The sequence below is a fragment of the Protomyctophum bolini genome (assembly GCF_963924005.1).
Source record: "Protomyctophum bolini genome assembly, chromosome: 1".
NCBI lineage: Eukaryota > Metazoa > Chordata > Actinopteri > Myctophiformes > Myctophidae > Protomyctophum > Protomyctophum bolini.
The window spans coordinates 20,988,080-21,007,365 of NC_137862.1; the positions used below are offsets into that span (position 1 = coordinate 20,988,080).

Consider the following 19,286-nt stretch of genomic DNA (forward strand, 5'->3'; position numbering starts at 1 on the left):
ACCGTTGGAAGGTTTTGACAGTGTTTTTTGTGGGTTATATAAATATTGAACCAATGAAAAGTATTAACAAGAGCTTGAGACTAAATAATAACTACATCATTCATTGGAACACAAGCTATTTTGTCCTGAAATTTTACATTTTGTATGGTGATATACTGTATGTGATGTACAGTACAAGTAAAATAAATAAAAACCAGTTGGCCCATACCATAGAATATTTTAACTATTTTACAGTTATTGCTTCACTGTGCTCATTCCTGTATTTGTTGTGTATGTGTATGGATGTGTTTGCGTGCACACGTGTGCGTGTCTCATTCTCAGGCCTGTCCTCCATCCAGCAGACCCATCCGGGCTGTTCAGTGTTCTTCATACAACAGCCAGCCGTTCATGGGCAGAGTCTATGAATGGGAGCCCTTCAATGAAGGTAGGAAACCCAACCAGCTCCCTGAAGTCTCCTAACATAGATGTGAACTGAACAGAGTCAAGCGTGTATTGTCCCAAATTTGCAGAAAGGTATATGAAACCACATAGTATATGTACGCAATAATAGAATATATCCCATCTAAATGACAAAGGAAACATGAAAATACAGGAAAATGAGGCGAAAAAGCAGAAACACAAGGTGGGAAATCTTAGCTTTTACCAGTGATGACGTTTCCAGCATGCAGCAGGACATACAGAATGACAGATTTGCATTCTTGGTTATCCCATTTCTATAGACTCGCCTGCACAGAGTTACTAAGGCTTTTACAGATGATAAGACTTGGTTAAACATGGTTCAAATGCAGATGAACTGGCTGGCTAACATGATAGGTGAAACCAAGCCATTTTAATGTTTGTAATATGTACAAATGCTTTTTTAAGACATGATTTCAAGAATGAGGCTGATGTCTGATGAATCACTGATGACACAGACCGCAGGGACTGGGCCCCTGGCTGGGAGGGGCCCGGTCACCTTTAGCCTTTAACCCAGACTTTGAAATGACCAGGGGTGGCCTGCCAGCCTGCCTGCCTCAGAACTGAGGGTTCCATCCAGTTAAGCACTTCCCTATTTTGGGCCTGTCATTATAGCATACCGATTTCAAAGAATTTCTAAAATATTACATCAAGTATAAAACAGGGCTTTAGTCATCAGCTTTAGTCATCATTTAGTTATCTTAGTCAATGTCACTTTTGCCCACCTTTACAGTAAAATTTGCTCACATCTCCTCAGTCTTTATATTGAGACTCGTGAGCTACTTTAGGGTTCCTATCCACAGTATGTGGACCATCCTTCAAATGTGCTGACCTGCTGACAGTATGAGTTGCCAGGTGAATTACGGTAGGAACTTTAAATACCCAAGCATCGAAACAGCTCATGTCGCATTGTTTCAATGTTAACTCCCCCTCCTTATACAGACCAAACATAGGGCGACCTCTGGCTTTTTGAGGGGAATTGATCCACTTTGGAGATGAGTTTGACCTTTCAAGTTCACTCAAGGTCACATGTCACGTTGCCCAATTAAAGACCATTGTGACTTCCTAGTTGGAAAACATGTCTCTGTGTGGAATATGTGTGATTTTGACCATTGACCTCGACCCACAAAGCTTTGAACCCTGCTGACTTTCAATGGGACAACGGCGTCACTGAATGACCTGAAAGTTTCCGCAAAGTTGGGCAAAGAGTCCCTAGAATAGATTACTTGATTAGATTTTGGGGTTAGTTGGGTCAAGGTCAAGGGTCACAGATAGGGTCTGAATTGTTTCTTGGCCATAACATTGTCAAACCAGTAACCCTCTAACCTACATCAACACATAAAAGCCATTATTATTTGTTCCGTTAAAGGGGATGGCATTTGTTGTGGTAATCCACTTTGAACGCCCATCTGCGTGTTTGGGTGAACTCTAGCAGTGTTCAAACAACAACAGACAGGCAGTGCTAGTGTCATAAACTAATAAGGCCACATGTGCAGGAAACAATCCAGGTGTTCTTCAGAATGGGCAATACTTAACTTAGTATTAAAAAAAACAATTCACTCTCATATGTGAACATACGTTCAGGCCTTTAGACAAGGTTTTCTTTTATGTGCACTTGAAGTCATCCTTCACTATGTGTTACAGTTCCTGGCGACCAGCACTGTGAGCTGAACTGTAGGGCTATCGGCTTCAGGTTCTATGTTCGACAGGCAGACAGAGTGATCGATGGGACTCCATGTGGCCAGAATGAGACATCTGTGTGTGTGGCGGGAAGGTGTCAGGTAGGTAGATTTCTTCTTAACTTTTTCCTAGGGTCTTGGTCGGCATGCATGCTCTTCTTCAGCAACACAATGCTGTCACAGTCATACACACATTTCAGAACCGGAGTCTGCCCAGTAACGCCACAGCTATTACCATTGGTCACAAATCTGCTTCACAGGTGTGTTTATGGTCCAAGTGCTTTGATACAAAGAGACCTTGGTGGTAGTTGTTGACAAGCTATTCTCCTTTTCCCTACAAGATTTTATATGAATGACGTGCGACACTCTTTTATTCGATTTTTTTCCCTTCTTTTTATTAAAGATTATTAAAGATTCAAAGATTATTGAATCAAAATGACAATAATGATGATTCAGATTCATCAGATGTCTCAAAGATCATAATGGCAAACATCATGCTTTTAACTTTGGATTATATAAACTTCGTCCCCGTCGCTCCAGGGACCAAGTGTCCTTCTTGTCAAACACCTGCTGCTCTAATCTTTTTTATGATCAGTACTTTATTTTAGATTTTTCACAAACACATAAAACAGAGAACTTAAAATACAAAAAACAACAGCAGAGTACATGGACAGACAAGATAGATAAGATAAACAAATAGAAAAAAGAAAAATCAAATAGTTTACATTATTTACACAACCAAACGCAGCATCATCAACCGTATCATAATGTGTAGTAATACAATAAACAATCAAGAGGGCATTGCCTGACCATGGATCACACCAAGGGACCTGCAACATGACTGAGGAATACGTCCCACTTCAGATCATATTTATCCAACTGATTATTCATCTTAAAGGATAACCTCTCCAAAGCAGCCACAATACCGAGCTGAGTGAACCATACATGTGCTGGAGGTAAAACCTCAGACTTCCATTCCTTAACAATGATTTTTGCCCACCATTAATGCTGTTTGAATCCAGTCAGCTAGAGGTGCAGGGAGGTGTTTTAGTGGCGATGGATCACCCAGAATAAAGAGAGCCGGTGTATAAGGAATATCCTGGTTTGTGATTTGCATTATATTCTCATGAATAGCACACCATAGCGTCTGTACCCTATGGCACTCCCACAATACATGAATAAGTGTACCGAGGTCCTCATCACACCTCCTTGCTGCTCTAATCTAAATATTCACCTTTGACCTCCCCCAGTTCAGCATTTAACACAAAACGAAAACGTCCATCAGATTCAGACCATCATGATAAATGAGTATTTGTGCAATCCCTGTCTCTGGGTTTAAAAAACAAAAAAACAATATTTTAACCGCTCTCCGTTCCCCCATACGTACAGAAGTCTCTTTCTTGAATCTTACCATAAGTGGACTTAACAGGTGAATAAGATAATATAAGGGCTCATGACAACTCAGTTAACCTGCTCATGTAGAGTTATGTGTTTATGTGTTATGTGTCATGTGTCAGGTGCTATAAAATACAATATATAATGCAGTCACTGTCTGGATGGAAGAAACCTTGTGTCTCCATATTAAACCTAACCCTAACCTTAACCTCAGTAAAACTATACCTAAACCTAACCCTAACCATAACCTCAGTAAAACTATACTTAAACCTAACCCTAACCTTAACCACGGTAAACTTAACTTGCCCAGGGGCGTGGTTATACGCACAGACAGCTATGATAACCATAATGTTACAATTTACTAGAGTTTCTCGCCAGGGGAGGGCAGCAGAGGATAAGAGTGCATGGTGCTTCTGTAAAGGAGGGCAAATAATATGGATGTGTTTTCACTCTTGGACCAAATCAAAGTATCTGGGATCTCATGAACCACACATTTATCCCTCTGACCTCATATTTAATATGCAGCACTAAAAGCACACCTATATGCACAGGTAATTGGCTAAAACACATGTCCCTGTGCATGAGTCTCCAATGTATCTTTAACTGGCGCAGTGTCCCACATGCTGAATACAGTTTAGTCCCCTTTTGATCAGGATTTAGCTCTAGGAAATATGTCGGGGGGGACGGGGGGATTTCAGCGTGACTCAAAGTCCTGCTTCTGAATGAACTGCAGCCAAATATGTCCACTCCAAGGCCTCCAAGTTCCCCTGCATCACAGTTGGACACGCTGACCTCTGTCTGTTAACCCCCTTTGTGTTTCCCATGCTCCGTAATCCAGTGCAGATCTTTACCATATTAATATTTAATCAAAACAGAAAGTCCTCTGATCTTTTACTATTTGGCCCTGATGTAATCTTGACTTGTAATTCATACAAAATTATGATTCATCAAGGCACCAGAGCTAAGGTCTCCTTTATTTTCCTTTATCTTTTCCTTTTTTTCTTCTTTTCTTGGCATACTCTGGCATACTCTATTCGGACAGCAAAGTCAGTGTAGAGAGAGGAAGCGAAACCGAGGGCAGAGAGAGAGGGGAGACACGTGAGAGACGTGATACGGGGAGTCGGATTCAAACGTGCGTCCTTGCAACTCACAATAAGGAGCATGTGGTTAGTGGACTGACTGGTTGAGCTACCAGGCTCCCCAGATCTCCTTTCTTTAACCACTTAAGCCCTATTTTAGTCAGACACTTTCATCAAGATAAACCACAATGATAGTGCATTGTTTTTGGTGGTGTGGCTCTGCTCCTGTGATACTACTATCTGCACAACCATGACACAAACCCTGAGATCACAACTAACCACCCTGAAGCAGAGCCTAAAGATACAGATATTACATGGACATGGCAACAACATTCGAACCCTTCATGTGGCATGACTTAAGATCCACAGATTGTATCATGGGATCAGGTCTTGTTCAGCAGCCTGATGGCATGACTTTTGATACATAGAGATCGCTTTCCTGTCCACAGCAGCGGCAGCACCGCAAACCGACTATGGCTATGGTGGTGAGTGTGGTAGATGATCCTCTCAGCCTTGTCTATGCACCACTTCTCCTTGATGTTTTGGATGGAGGGAAGTGCACCCAGGGACGCTGACCATTTGGTTGCCCTACTCGAAGGATATTTGTGCTGCCCCCCCTCCCGACGAGAGCGCTACTATTCCTCATGCAGATCAGCTATTTCCGCTGTTTGCGCACGGCCGCTCGTTATTACGCGGCGGAGCCGCGGTGAAAATTGTTATTTTGAGGGTCGGCACAGCCATGGGGCGCAATAGAGGCGTTGCTGAGCCTTTATCCCTACGTGAGTGGCGTGCCGTGGTGTGTGTGGCCTATCTGAGGTCCTCAAAGATGTCTATGCAGAAGAACATTCCACTGTGATTCTATGTAGAATGTAGAAGGTGCTCTCTCTTCGGCCCACCATCAGCTCATTGGTCTTGTTGATGTGATGTTCTCCTGACACCAGTGTCAGATCAGATCAGATCAGATCAGATTGGTCGACTTCAAGGTCAGGCCCATCACCGCCGTGCCATCTGATGATGCATACGTGATTTTAGAGAATACAGTATACAGTATGAAGGTCTCCTTACCTTGTTATTTAGCAGAATTGTATTTAACTGATGTTGCATTGAAATTATTTTGGAAGTGCTTTGATAATATGTTTCAGTTAAATAAATAGTAATTTTTATAATAGTAATTTAGATCAATCTTATTATTAGCAATAGCAAAACTTCTAATCATTAAAAAGCCTATTATCAGTGTAGTACTATAGTTAGTGTCCTCGAACGTCCTCGAGTGTCTATTTTCAGCTGGGTCAGACTATTCAGCTACTACGAGTATTTGGCTATTTACACTCTGTCCCATCTTGCCCGCCCTCTGGCTTCACAGAAAATGTCAACAGTACACAGTGTGTGCCCTTGACTCAAAGTTTTGGAATTGAACACGAGGCAGGTGCGCTGACAGTAATGGCCATTTATAATCGGTTAGGCCTATTATATGCAATTTGAAATATAAATGAGACTATGTCCAGGGTTAGTTTCCACATGGACCGTGTCGATAGGACATGTTCCGCTTCTAGAAATGTTAAATGAATTGTATTTTTGGTTCAGAAAAGTTGAACATAAAATGTCTTTCTGCTTGTTTGGTTGTTGGCTATAGCCTCGCGGATGCTATTGTATGTGCATCCATGTGTAAATAGTCACATTGGCTATTCCACCCTGGGTGCAAATAACATTCTTGGCTACGGACACCTGGGTGCTTGTCTCTGCCATGCTATATATACACCCGGGTGTAAAATAACAACATTGGCTCTTCTACCCTGGGTGGAAATATTGTTTGCATTGTTTGCATTGTTTGCTCTGTTCCCTTGCTATGGACACCTCGATGCTAATAGCATCTAGCTAATTTTATTCACCAATGTGCCTTTGCTACAGGGATTGGTTAGATACTGAAAACATTGTACACATCTCAATCTTTCTCTCTTTCTCTCTCTCTCTCTCTCTCTCTCTCTCTCTCTCCCTCCCTCCTCTCTCTGTGTCATAAATACATACTGTACATACATATATACACAGTCATTCAATCAGTTCTTGGTGCGTTATGATTCTAGCTTTTAGAGTTAAGCATGTTGGGGCTCATCTTGTCAGATCATTAAGAGGTTGTTAAATTGTGCTTGAAGACCAAAGCTCATTGATGACATATAAGCCAAAGAAACAGCTGCTCTTCATGCCTTTAGGAGACTTTCCCCGATCACAAAATTAATGCATTAACATTAATTTGTGCATTTCTCTGTTGTCATCTTTAAAAAGTCTGCTTTTTAGAAAAGAAACAAAACAAAATAACAAAAATAGTTTTTACATGCATTTTTTGGAATGGCTTTTATGAGCCCCAGGGTGATGAACCGTGTTCTGTCTTGACTGTTATGTGTGAATGAAAACACTCAGGGTCTGTATTAGTCCCCTCCTTTTCTCCACTCTACGGCAAAACTCTTTGCCAAAAATAGCCGATCAAGCTTGTATAGACTGGCTATTTACGCTACATTTTCTCCCCTCCAGCATGTTGGAGAATAATTGTTATAATTAATGCGCCATGCTGTTATTCAAGCTCTCAGACTTGATCATATGTAGACGCTGTTGAATGAGGTTGCAGTTTGTCTTCAGCCAAACTATGTCAATTTCTGTGACATGAATTTTCGCTACAGAAAGCAGACCTCCACTGCTGCTGCTATTTTTATGAGCTCAGGGCTGTGTGTGTGTGTGTGTGTGTGTGTGTGTGTGTGTGTGTCATGTGTGTGTGTGTGTCATGTGTGTGTGCGTGCGGTTCTAAATGTGATGTTTTACTGGAAATACCCATAGCACTCATGTAAATTAAGTATGTTATACAGAACTGTCTGTTTATGAAGTGAGCTGGCTATTGCCTTTTTTACGGCATTGCTCTGCAGGAGGCAAGCCCATCTATAAGAGGGTGGCTGTCTGTGTGTCTGGACTCTGGAGCTCTGGACCGATGCAGCGTCACATTTCTTGTGCACTGCCAGTAGGCCACAGAAGTGCTTTCACAATTTCTTTCCCACTTGTTTTATACTTTTTTGAAATGCATTCGATTACATTGATAATGGATAATAATGATAAGTCAAAGGGGCTTTTATGGGGCTGAAATCCTCCCTACTGTCATAGTCCAGTGGTTCTCAAACTCTTTTGGCTTCAGTACCCCTTTTCCCTTATTTCAATCTTACCGCTTTTGCCCGAGTACAAGCTTTTTGCGTGCCTTTTTTGTTATTTTGTTTAAAGTCCATTGGCACAGAAGACCAGCATACAATAATAATCATACGTTTACAATGTACAATACACTGTCCATTGGTGGCAAAGAAAAGTAAGAAATAAGGTAAACAAAGGGTCCAATAACTTACATAGCAGGGCTCATGTATTCAAGCATTTCTTCCAAGTTATGTGTACAATATTTCTTCTATCCTATTGCCTTTTGTTAAAACGTGCACACACACACGCACACTGCTGAATCAATAGCTTTATAGATCCACAACAAACATCTCCCTTCAGATCTGTCCAAAAATATTTTTCCATATCTTCTATCAGTGAACATCCTCTGCAATGGTATACAATCAATGAGTATTTTGTAGCTGTTGGACAGAAACGTCCTATCTCCATAGGAGATGTAACTTTTTGGTAAAATTAACAGCCTACTTGATCATAAGACTACTACAGCGTCACAAAAAAATATCAAAAGTAGCTGATCCACAAGCTCGAAAGTGAGGTGAATGTGAAGCGACGCGTTTTGTGCTTGTGGGTCAGCTGCTTTTGAATTTGAATCCTTAAAAGTAACAGTTTCGGATATAGTTTTGCACCCGCCAGAGACGATTTACCAGTACCGCGCTTGCCACAGGTCATTTGAGGCATTTAGCCTGCATTCTGGCCCACACCAGCTTGAGTACAGCAGAACAATCTATAGCAGTTGGCTGTGTGGTCCCTGGCCCTTCTCCTATAGACTCACTCTCCTGTAGAACAATCTATAGCAGTTGGCTGTGTGGTCCCTGGCCCTTCTCCTATAGACTCACTCTCCTGTAGAACAATCTATAGCAGTTGGCTGTGTGGTCCCTGGCCCTTCTCCTATAGACTCACTCTCCTGTGAGATGAGTAACAGCCTAGCTAAGTCGGTTTGACCTCTGACCTGGGCTGCTACTTGGTGCACCCATCTCATGTTCCTTGTTCTGACACACGGAGGAGACCCTCCACTTGGTCTGAAACAGCAGCTCTGTCAGGTTTTATGGCCCAAACAACCAGTCATGGTTTCCCTATAGGCCTACTGTACACTACGGTGCATAGGTCACTGTTTTCCAAATAGCGGATCAGGGCCCATTTGTCACAGATTTTTACGGGTGCCTGAACTTTTAGTTTTTGCTTGCAGATCTGCTATTTTAACTAATTTCTAATTTCACTTTTGGGTCACAGCATACATTTTTTGGGAACCACTGCCGTAGGTTGATGTCCAAAGGTTGGGTAAATCTCCACTGAGCAGTGATACACTTTGTGGTTGGTTCAACCACTTGGTGCAGGGTACACTACGCTTTGAAACAGAGACCCGATATTATCGGGTCTCTGTTTCAAAGCCAAGTTTGACACATTAGCGCCACATGTCAACCACTCTCTCTCCCCTATGTTATATGAGGCAAAGCAAAAGGCCTCAAGATTTCACGCATACTCAACAATTACAGTACAGTGTATCTTCGTAGGGCAGCGCTGCATGGCAACGTCACTCCGTATTGCTCAGAAAAAGATTGTTGTACTGTATATACTATTTCCATAGTATTGGAGTTGGCCGTTGTCCTCTCAGAAGATGAAAATTACAGTTTACTCACTCCTATTCATGTGACCTGTGAACTTTCCATCATTCCATTCAGTAGAGCCCTGCGCTTACTCACAGGCAGACAGGCCACATCCTGAATGTAACAGAGCTTTGCAGGCTGAACAGTTGCTCACTGCCTTGTCTTGTGTGCCAGGACCTTGCTTTCCGTCACGATTTGTCCTTCCTCAGCTGTGCTGCAGAGAACCTCCAAGGAACTGACTCAAAGAACTGCTGAGTATAGTATAGCATTGCATGCTTCATTGGCTAGCTAAATGCACGGCTGATGAAATAAATAGTTTTGGACATGCAGTCCATGGTGTATTTCTTATTAGACAAATTGGCTGAGTTTAGAAACTTGCATAGCAATTCTGTTTGCTGTCAGTAAATTGGACAATAAACAACATTCTGTCATTGTTATTTACAGTCTCTAGAATACAATGAGTGGTGGATAGTATTGACTTTTCTTTTCTCAGAATCATTGAATTCCACAGTGCTGATAGAAATCTATAGAACAAATCCTGTGAGCCTTATTCTTCTCTGCTGGCTTCTGTGTTTTTGTTACTGGACAGTACATCCATACAGGAAAGGAAATTAACATCAGCCTTAGGTACAGTATATGTACATCATGAGGGACCATAGCGCCAGACTGTAAGGCAATCTGTAAGACATCCCGGTGTAATCCCCGCTCCTAATGGCATCATGTCGGAAGAGTCCTTGAGCAAGACATTGAACCTCTAACTGCATCCAATGATATGAGCACGTTGATGCCTTGCATGGTGTTGAAAAAAAAATAATAATAAATTCCCTACCTACTCAGCCCAAAAATGACAGCCAATCGAAAACCAAATTATTTGTTTGTAACCATAAAGTTATGTTATCAGTCTTCTTTCATTCACCATGATTTATGTACATGTACATTTTTTAAATGAATGATAAAGTAGTAGGAAGTAGGGTATGCACCCTCACTGCCCTTCCAGACGATGCTTCTCAAAGCATTTGGCTCACAACTGGGGTGAAAGGCCACAGGGTTACCAGTCATTTAAACCATGCAGTTACCTTGCTTTTTTTTGGCACTTGAATTATTGTAGCTGATTTGAAACTGGTGGTGTCTTTAAGCTCACAAAGGGATGGATTGGTTGTAAATATCAGTGAAAATACCCAATGGAATCTCATCTGGCCCCGCTGCCTAGCTGATGTTGAAGTGTGCTGATATCTTCCTCAGTACACGGCTGTTGTTACAGTAGCCTCTCCCCCTACACATACAGTATATAGTGTGCTGACATCTTCCTCAGTACGGCTGTTGTTACAGTAGCCACATATATCTGATGACGGTTGACGTCGCTCACTCATCCCCTGGTAATTTCTCTATGGAGATTAACATTGGGTCATTCTCCATAACATTGTTTCATATAATAATTCTGGTCCAGAAATAACTGTCTCTGCGATATTGTCGGGGAGGTGTCTCTGTATCGTTTACGTCGGTCAGTCTCTCATATTTGATATTTGATTCCATATGAGTGAAACCCCCAGGATGATTGATTTATTTTTATATTTCTTTATATTTATGTTTTTTTGGGGGGCTTTGGGAGATGTGCTGATCTGACCAACTTCACACCCTCGGGTACTCGCTGATGTGCACGCCAAGATTTAAGTAATCTGTCCCACATAGGCATGCGACACATACGAGTTTGAAGTGGGTTGGTCGAACGGTTCACGAGTTACAGTATGTCAACTAGTCGATGCACGCGGAAACGTACAGTACGTACGGACAGACAGACAGACAGACAGACAGTCTGACAGATTTGTGCATTCACAATAGGATATAAATGCATGATGAAGTCTTACTAGTCTGAGCATTGTGTGCCTGGTAGCTGTTGTTGAAACACTCTTTTTGCGTATCTCTCAGGTATATACAGTACTTTCATGTACATTATGTCCACATACACATAACATGTCCTATACTGTATATTCCAAGACAAAGGTCAGAGTGGGTTAAGTGTGGTAGCACTGTAGCAGTTTTGGACATTAGTGTTTTTTTTGCAGTTCTTCTGTGCCCACTAACAGTGTTAAGGTACTGAACATGTGTGGCCTGCTACCTTTCAGTCATCAGGTCACAGCAGGAATCTACCTTTCTGCCTGGCACTAGTAATCACTCAGCCTGTCTAACTCCAGGCCAATACCAGCACAAAGCTCCATCTGAGCGATGGATAAAAACTAGCAAAGGTCTCTGTAGGACAGTCGGCTGTCTTTTAACAGTGGAAAGACTGAGGCCTTCCCTAGAATCACATGTTTTAGGTGAAAGCTTTTCCTGTGAGTGCGGCAGGGCCCTGGGCACACATGCCAGCTCTTTTGCGTTAAGGAGGAAAACCCGGATCACATCTACCGAAAACCCTGAATGCGGTTACTCATTTCAGATGAACGCTTGAAAAGAAAGCTCCCTTTATTCGTGGGAATTCCATTGAGCCGCGATCTCTCTCTCTTTATGCCAAGGAAGTGCATTTGAGAAGGGTGTGTGTATTTTTAAAGGGCGATCTCCGACCACACACTTTTCTGCTGGCAGTGGCAGGCCCAGGAGAGGGTGAAACCATATCTGGCCTGGATTTGTACTATTCCAAGTTCAATAGCCGTTGGGGCTGCTCTGACTGCTCAGCAGATAATGAAGATATAAAACGCTACTCAACACTATTCCAATTTAATGGAAAGTGAAAAAGATCCAGACCTCAGAAGCCACCAATGCCCAAACTAGAGACACATTTTTCGGTCCGATGCCAATACTGATTTTGGAGAGTCCTGACCTAGACCACTGATTACTGATGGACTGATATTTTGTAATCTTGAAATCAATTAGAAAAACTATTTTGAGAACATTTAACTTAAGCAAACAAATAAATACAATTAAACACAACAATTGTGAACTTCTGATCTGTGAAGATCTGGTAGAACTTCTAAGAGGTTAAAAATCAGGACTACATAATCGCTGATACAGATGCTGTATTGTAAAAAGCGTCAAATAATGGCTTGATATTGTATATTGGCCAAATTGATATCAGTTATACCGACAATATTATTGTCGGTGTGCTAGCCCATGCATACAGTTCCCACATATCTCCGCAATGTCTCCCTTGACCACACTATCTTCACACACCTTTAAGGCACATTGTCCTAGTACATTAAAGACCCTCTTGTTGAGGTGAAACACATTTTAACCATGATGTACTGTACATGGCGGTGTGACTCTGTTCCTGTGATGCTCCAGAACAAATCTGCACAGGCTTGACTCTGAGCACACGATGCCCCTTGAAGCAGAGCCTAAAGATACATTACGCTATTACGTAGACATGATAATAGACATAATTATTGTCTCTGCCGGGTGGAAACCTCATGTCCAAAATTCTTATTTTCCAAAATAGAAAGAGTAGCAATCTGCAAGCTCAAAACGTGTCGCTTTGCGCCATGTGCCGAGCTTGCGGATCTGCTACTTTTGATGTTTTTGTGTGATGTGTGATCAAGTAGGGGATTAATTTACGAAAACAATTTACAAAATAAACACAAATATGGAGATAAGTGGTAAATGAGCCCATAGGGCAGAATCTATAGAGATACACAAACATTAAGAACATGATAATATACGAATCCGCATCAAGTGACAGGCCGAAAAGAAGACACTGCTATGAGAGGAGGTGATGATTTCAGAAAAGTTCAATGAATCATAGCATCTGCATTTATCACAAACAGTGTCGCTGGGAATGGGTCAGGCCCCAAACAGGGCTAGTGAGATGTTTTGGCAGGCTTACGGACAAGCAATAACTCAACAAAAAAACATACTTTATTTTATATTGGCACCAAAATTTGTCCCGTCAACACAATACTAACTGTGCTTACACAGTTAGCCAGTGAGCTCCTATTGCGCTGTCCTCTCTCTCAAGAATCAGACCCCGGACTCAGGCTCAAACTGGTCCAGTGCGCCTATAGGCCACAGCCAGGGCCTTTCCCTCCTCACTCCTCTCCTCTGACAGCTGCATCTGTTTTAGGCATTCTCCAGCATGGCGGACAGGCCAACTTGTTAAAAGGGGGATGAGAGCTCTGATATATGGCTGAACTGGCACAGACTGGCGGAGAGATCACAACCCTGTCTCTGTAACCACAGAGCCCAGGCAGCAGCAAGCCTCCAGTGTGCTGCCTACCCACTGCTGCAGAAGAATAGAAACCACCAGTAGCCATTGCTTTATAGAGCATTGACTCCCAACCTTTTTCATTTCAGGGACCCCTAGTTTATATGCATTAAGCCAGTGGTTTCCAAACGTTTTGACTCAAGACCCAAAAGAGAAGCTTTCTGTCTCCCCGGGACCCAAACTAGTGAACAAAGCCGGTCTACTCGAAGTTCAGAGTTGTGAACTTAGATTGGCTATTTTCATACTTTCACAAATTATTTTTTATATATATATATATTTTAATTCAATTTATGAAATTTCTTGTTTTTTTTCATCTCTTGAAATAATAATAATTAAAAACATGGGGATATTTACTCACGACCGATAAAAATGGACATTTGACCCAAACTTGGGTCCCGAACTACTTCTTAGGAAACATTAAGCTACAGACCCCTATACAGCCTGGGCACACTTAAACTTCCATGCTCGGCCAAAGGAAGCTGTCTTTTGCGTAATTTCCGGGTTTTTAGACAGCTGGTGGATGGAAATGAAGCTCCACCCACACGGCAGAATGCCGCTGGGGAAAGCTTTTCCGGGAATCTGGCCGACGCGGCAACCTGCTGCGTGGGTTGAGCGTCTTTTCCATCCACCATCTGTCTAAAAAACCCAGAAATTACGCAAAAGACAGCTTCTTCTCTCCGCGCATGGAATCCTAAGTGTAGACACAGCCATAGTGTCGCAGTCCCGCCCCCTACGAGGACCCAGGAAATAATTTCCCGTTCATTTTCCTCATAGACTTTTCAAAAAGTATTTATTTAAATGCGGTTGCGCCGCGGACAAAGCCAACTTGGATTGTGACAAATCATGACAATAAGCACAATGTTTTGTGCAGATCAAATAATTTGAACGAAGAAAACAAAACAGGGTACAACACTTTTTGTTTTGTTTTTCTTCTTACTAATTTTTTGATCGGCCCAAAACATTGTGTTTGTTGTCATGACTTGTCATAACTCAAGTTGGCTTTGTACGAGTCTTAAAAGGTCTTTAAATAAATACTTTTTAAAATGTCTATGGGGGAAATGAATGGGGAATTATTTCCTGGGCCCTCGTCGTTCTGAAAGGGGGCGGGACTGCGACGCTCCATTTCATGCGATTTGTCATCTCTGGTTCCCTAATCTACAATTCAAAATCTTCAGTTACTTCAACTCTCAGAGTAACAGACATGAAAGGATCCATTTTGGACCCCTGGTGGTCCCTGGACCCAACATTTAGAACCAGTGTTATAGAGCACAGCTTGATGCCAGTTTTCATAACAACTGCCTTTTCTGCGACTGTGCCTTTGTGCCACGTGACATGAGCCCCTCCCCCCTTATTTAAAGTAAATAATTTAAAATAAATTAAAATTATAATTCTGTGAGTTTGTTCCAGATAATGTGGTGAATATTAAACTTAATTCCGCTTCCTCATGTTTATTTTTTAGGGACAGAAAGCAGACCTCTCAGATGGTTTATCATACAAGATCAGGAATGTATTTCGGACTCAAACCATTCAAAGCTTTATACTGTAGTGTAGACCAACAGTAGTATTTTTTTTTATCAATTCTATGACGCAATTCTTTGTATAGCCATCTCCTGACCTCCCTGGTTCTTGGTAACCCACAGCAGACCACACCCACACTGGCCTCTTCTAGCCCACATGTCACCTGTGCAGGCTTAAGTCCACCAGATTGGGGGGCGGGGTCACACACACTTGTTTCTGCGTTGCCAGGTCCTCTCTGAGATGGGAGCCCACAGCTCATAAAGTCTCCGTTGAGGAGGCAGGGGAGTCTTTAACCCTCTGAGTAGGGCCACGTTGCCTCCTTCACGCTGTGAGAAAGCAAAGTGTCTGCTTTCACTGGGACCTCCAATTGATGTGTTTCCAACACGACGTTTGCTCCGCCCCCCTCTGCCTCCTGTCTTTTACATTTGCACTGCTAATTTCCTCTGAATAAGACTTGTATTTTCTCAGTGGGAATCCCCAGGGCATCTGTGTCTGGCCCGGCATGACTCTTAACTCCTGTTAAGACGCGAAATCAATAACTTGCTGTAGCGTGTTACGGTACAGTGTTATTTTTTCTTTTGAATAATTAGCCTGAGGGAAGGACAATATATCACACAGTTCTGTTTTGACTGGTTTGAGAATATTGTGATTTATGTTAAATGGAGGGCACAACCCCGTGTGACGAATAGCATGTGTGCTCGTCCTTGACAGCTGCTGCTGTGTGGCGCTGAATGAGTGAACAGTGCGGTCCTCTCAGAGTCTGTTCTAATGGAGATCCTGGCTGTCCAGAGAAGCCAGAACCAAGCCGCTGAGGCATCCCCAGGTCTCCACAACCCCGGACCTCCATGCTTCTTTCCCATGGTCGGTGATAGGCTAAAAATGATGGTTATTTAATGCAGTTTGCGTGACAGCAGATTCAGTTATCCTGAGATACAGAGGTATGCGACCAGAGCAGAGGTTCTCAACTCCAGTGATGGGGACCCACCATTGAGGGTTTTCATTTCATTTTGGGGGGGTCAAAATGTTACAAATAAAGGTTTTCTAGTTCATGTTTTTATAATTATTTTTGAGGGATGCTCCTATGCCCATTTTTCCGTGTTTGTGTAACATTGAAGACACAAGTGAAGACTGAAAAGTGTGGACAAATTGTGCAAATTGTGATTGCCCAGAATGAGATGATGATAAGAACGCTCCTCACTTCACACAAGTGTGATTTTCTTTTAGTATCCAGCTTCTGCCCTACTGAGGTTTTAGACACGACTTGCCATCTAATCAGGCACCTGTAGTTCAGTAGTACCAGAAATTATGCATTGGTTATGGAGCACACTTGGGTTCTCATTGTAAACTACGGAGAGAGCACAATTACATTTATCACTGTATCATCTGATGAAGGTAGTTTACCTGTGAGCTTTAGCTCAAGAAATTAGAAATTACACAGAGATAAATGTGCATAAATGTTATGGATTTAATCTAACGTCCTGTGTGGTAGCCAGCAATGTTTTGTCAGTGCATGTTGGGAAACTTGACAACAAAAGATGTGACCACAGTTAAGAATACAGAAACATACATTTCTATAGTATCAGACATTCTACAAAGCTGTAAAAACATAGGTATGGATTGATGGATGAATACAGAACATGATATAAAATCCAAAATGCCTGCAGGGACTCTGCATGGCAGGGGCGCCCTCCTCACTGAGCCGAGCTGACCGCATACCTAATGATAGAAGACTTAAACACTGACCTACGCGCTACTCCAGTGTTGAGAAGGCTGGACCGACATGTCATTGAGGTTGTCAACTGGGCTTCCGACTTTCATCACCACTTCACTGACTGGACCCACAATGTCTCCATTAGGCTCAGCAGTGCATTCTGACATCCCAGAACCACCCCCTCTGCGTCTTGCTTAGCCTGCTTGCAGTATATATTGCGACACCATGTGGGATATTCCCTGTTCAGCCAGAGCCACTTGCTACTGCACTCTGCCACCCCTGATACGTCCTTGATGGGCATGGCGCAGGGCTCTCAGACAGACAGACAGACAGACAGACAGACAGACAAGGAAGTTTTATTTGCATAGCACATTTTTAACAAGACAATTCAATGTGCTTTGCACTGAACAAGCAAAGGACATACAATTAACAATACAAATAACAGATACAGTTACAGTATAGAAGAGAAAGAAAAGAAAGGTACCCCAGTCTTTGGCAGCGCAAACAGAAAGGTCTTTAGTTGTGTTTAAAAAAGAAATAAGAGTTGGCCGCAGACCATGCAGCTTGTTCCACATATGTGGTGCATAAGTGTGCTTCCCCACGTTTATTTTTGTTTTTTGGGACAGAAAACAGACCTTTACCAGATGACCTGAGGTCATGATGGTTCAAGTTATCTCACAACATCAGAAACGTATTTGGCCCTAAACTATTTAACGCTTTATAGACCAACAGTATTTTTAAATAAATTCTATGACACACAGGGAGCCAGTGTAAGGATCTCAGAACCGCAGTGATACAGTATGCTCCACGTTCTTGGTCTTAGTAAGGACTTGAGTAGCAGCATTCTGAATTAATGACAGACAGACAGACAGACAGACAGACAGACAGACAGACAGACGGTGTGATGAAGATAAATTGACAGACAAATAGAGAGCAAGTGATTAGCCATGGTTAGTGACCCACCATACTTGTACAGTTAGCTATATGGGTGATTAGGAGGTTAGAGCATATAGTTCCAGCGTAGAGGCTGACTTCTGCCCTGTGGCTCTTATATCAACTGCTTTACGAGGGAATTTGACCGCAGGCCTGTATTTTTAGCACTCAGAAGTAACATGGGTCTTCCTCAGCCACACGACTGTTGACATAAGAGAAGACTAACGAACCACGATGTGTTGACATGCTTTAACCACCGCTGCCCTGCTCCACAGGATGACTCTGTCACTCACAGCCAGCTGGCTTTATGAGCCAAACAGGCCAAAAGACAAATAACCACAACGGCTCCCCAACCTCCCCCCCTTCACCTCGTCCCTCCCCGGCCCTGGTTTGATCATTAACCCCCCCGCACCACCACCATCACCACCACCCCCACCTCCACTCCTTCCTCAGTCAAATACATAGCTCAGAGGAAATAATCTTGGGACCTATGTGCCTGGCCTTGCTGGCTTAATATCTATCCCAGCTGCAACAAAAATCATGCCTTCTCCCCATCCCCCTCGTCCTCCTCTCACTGTGCTGCTGATCCACTGTCTAAATGACACTCGGGTTTATCTGGTGGATTCCACACAGGCTGCTGGAATCCCAAGCAGTTTTTTTTTTTTTTTTTTTTTTTTTGGGAGGGCTTTCAACTGTAAGGTGAATGTTGGGGAAATTTGAACTGAAAAGCGGCATCATGTTTGATTGTGATTAATTCTTGAATATATACCTGCCAGGAGGTGGAGGTGCAAGTCATGCTCATATACCTGTTACAAATCAAGAGTCCTCTGACGGTTCCACGGTCCCAGTTTAGTATCTGTCTCTGACCAGTTCTACGGTCACTGTATAGTATCTGTCTCTGACCTGTTCTACGGTCACTGTATAGTATCTGTCTCTGACCAGTTCCACGGTCACTGTATAGTATCTGTCTCTGACCAGTTCTACGGTCACTGTATAGTATCTGTCTCTGACCAGTTCCACGGTCACTGTATAGTATCTGTCTCTGACCAGTTCCACGGTCACTGTATAGTATCTGTCTCTGACCAGTTCTACGGTCACTGTATAGTATCTGTCTCTGACCTGTTCTACGGTCACTGTATAGTATCTGTCTCTGACCAGTTCCACAGTCACTGTATAGTATCTGTCTCTGACCAGTTCCATGGTCACTGTATATTATCTGTCTCTGACCAGTTCCATGGTCACTGTATAGTATCTGTCTCTGACCAGTTCCATGGTCACTGTATAGTATCTGTCTCTGACCAGTTCCATGGTCACTGTATAGTATCTGTCTCTGACCAGTTCCATGGTCACTGTATAGTATCTGTCTCTGACCTGTTCTACGGTCACTGTATAGTATCTGTCTCTGACCAGTTCCACAGTCACTGTATAGTATCTGTCTCTGACCAGTTCTACGGTCACTGTATAGTATCTGTCTCTGACCTGTTCCACGGTCACTGTATAGTATCTGTCTCTGAC

At 42.6% G+C, this 19,286-nt stretch overlaps 1 protein-coding gene across 2 annotated transcripts in view; it reads left to right on the forward strand.

Annotated features, from left to right (window-relative positions):
* The window catches only part of thsd4 (thrombospondin type 1 domain containing 4), a 68,723-nt gene that overhangs the window by 8,057 nt on the left and 41,380 nt on the right, over window positions 1-19,286 (forward strand). For both annotated transcript variants that reach the window (XM_080764791.1, XM_080764792.1), the window contains exons 6-7: window positions 322-424; window positions 2,101-2,237. In XM_080764791.1, coding sequence (XP_080620917.1) covers window positions 322-424; window positions 2,101-2,237 — 240 coding nt within the window. The remainder of the gene's footprint in view (window positions 1-321; window positions 425-2,100; window positions 2,238-19,286) is intronic.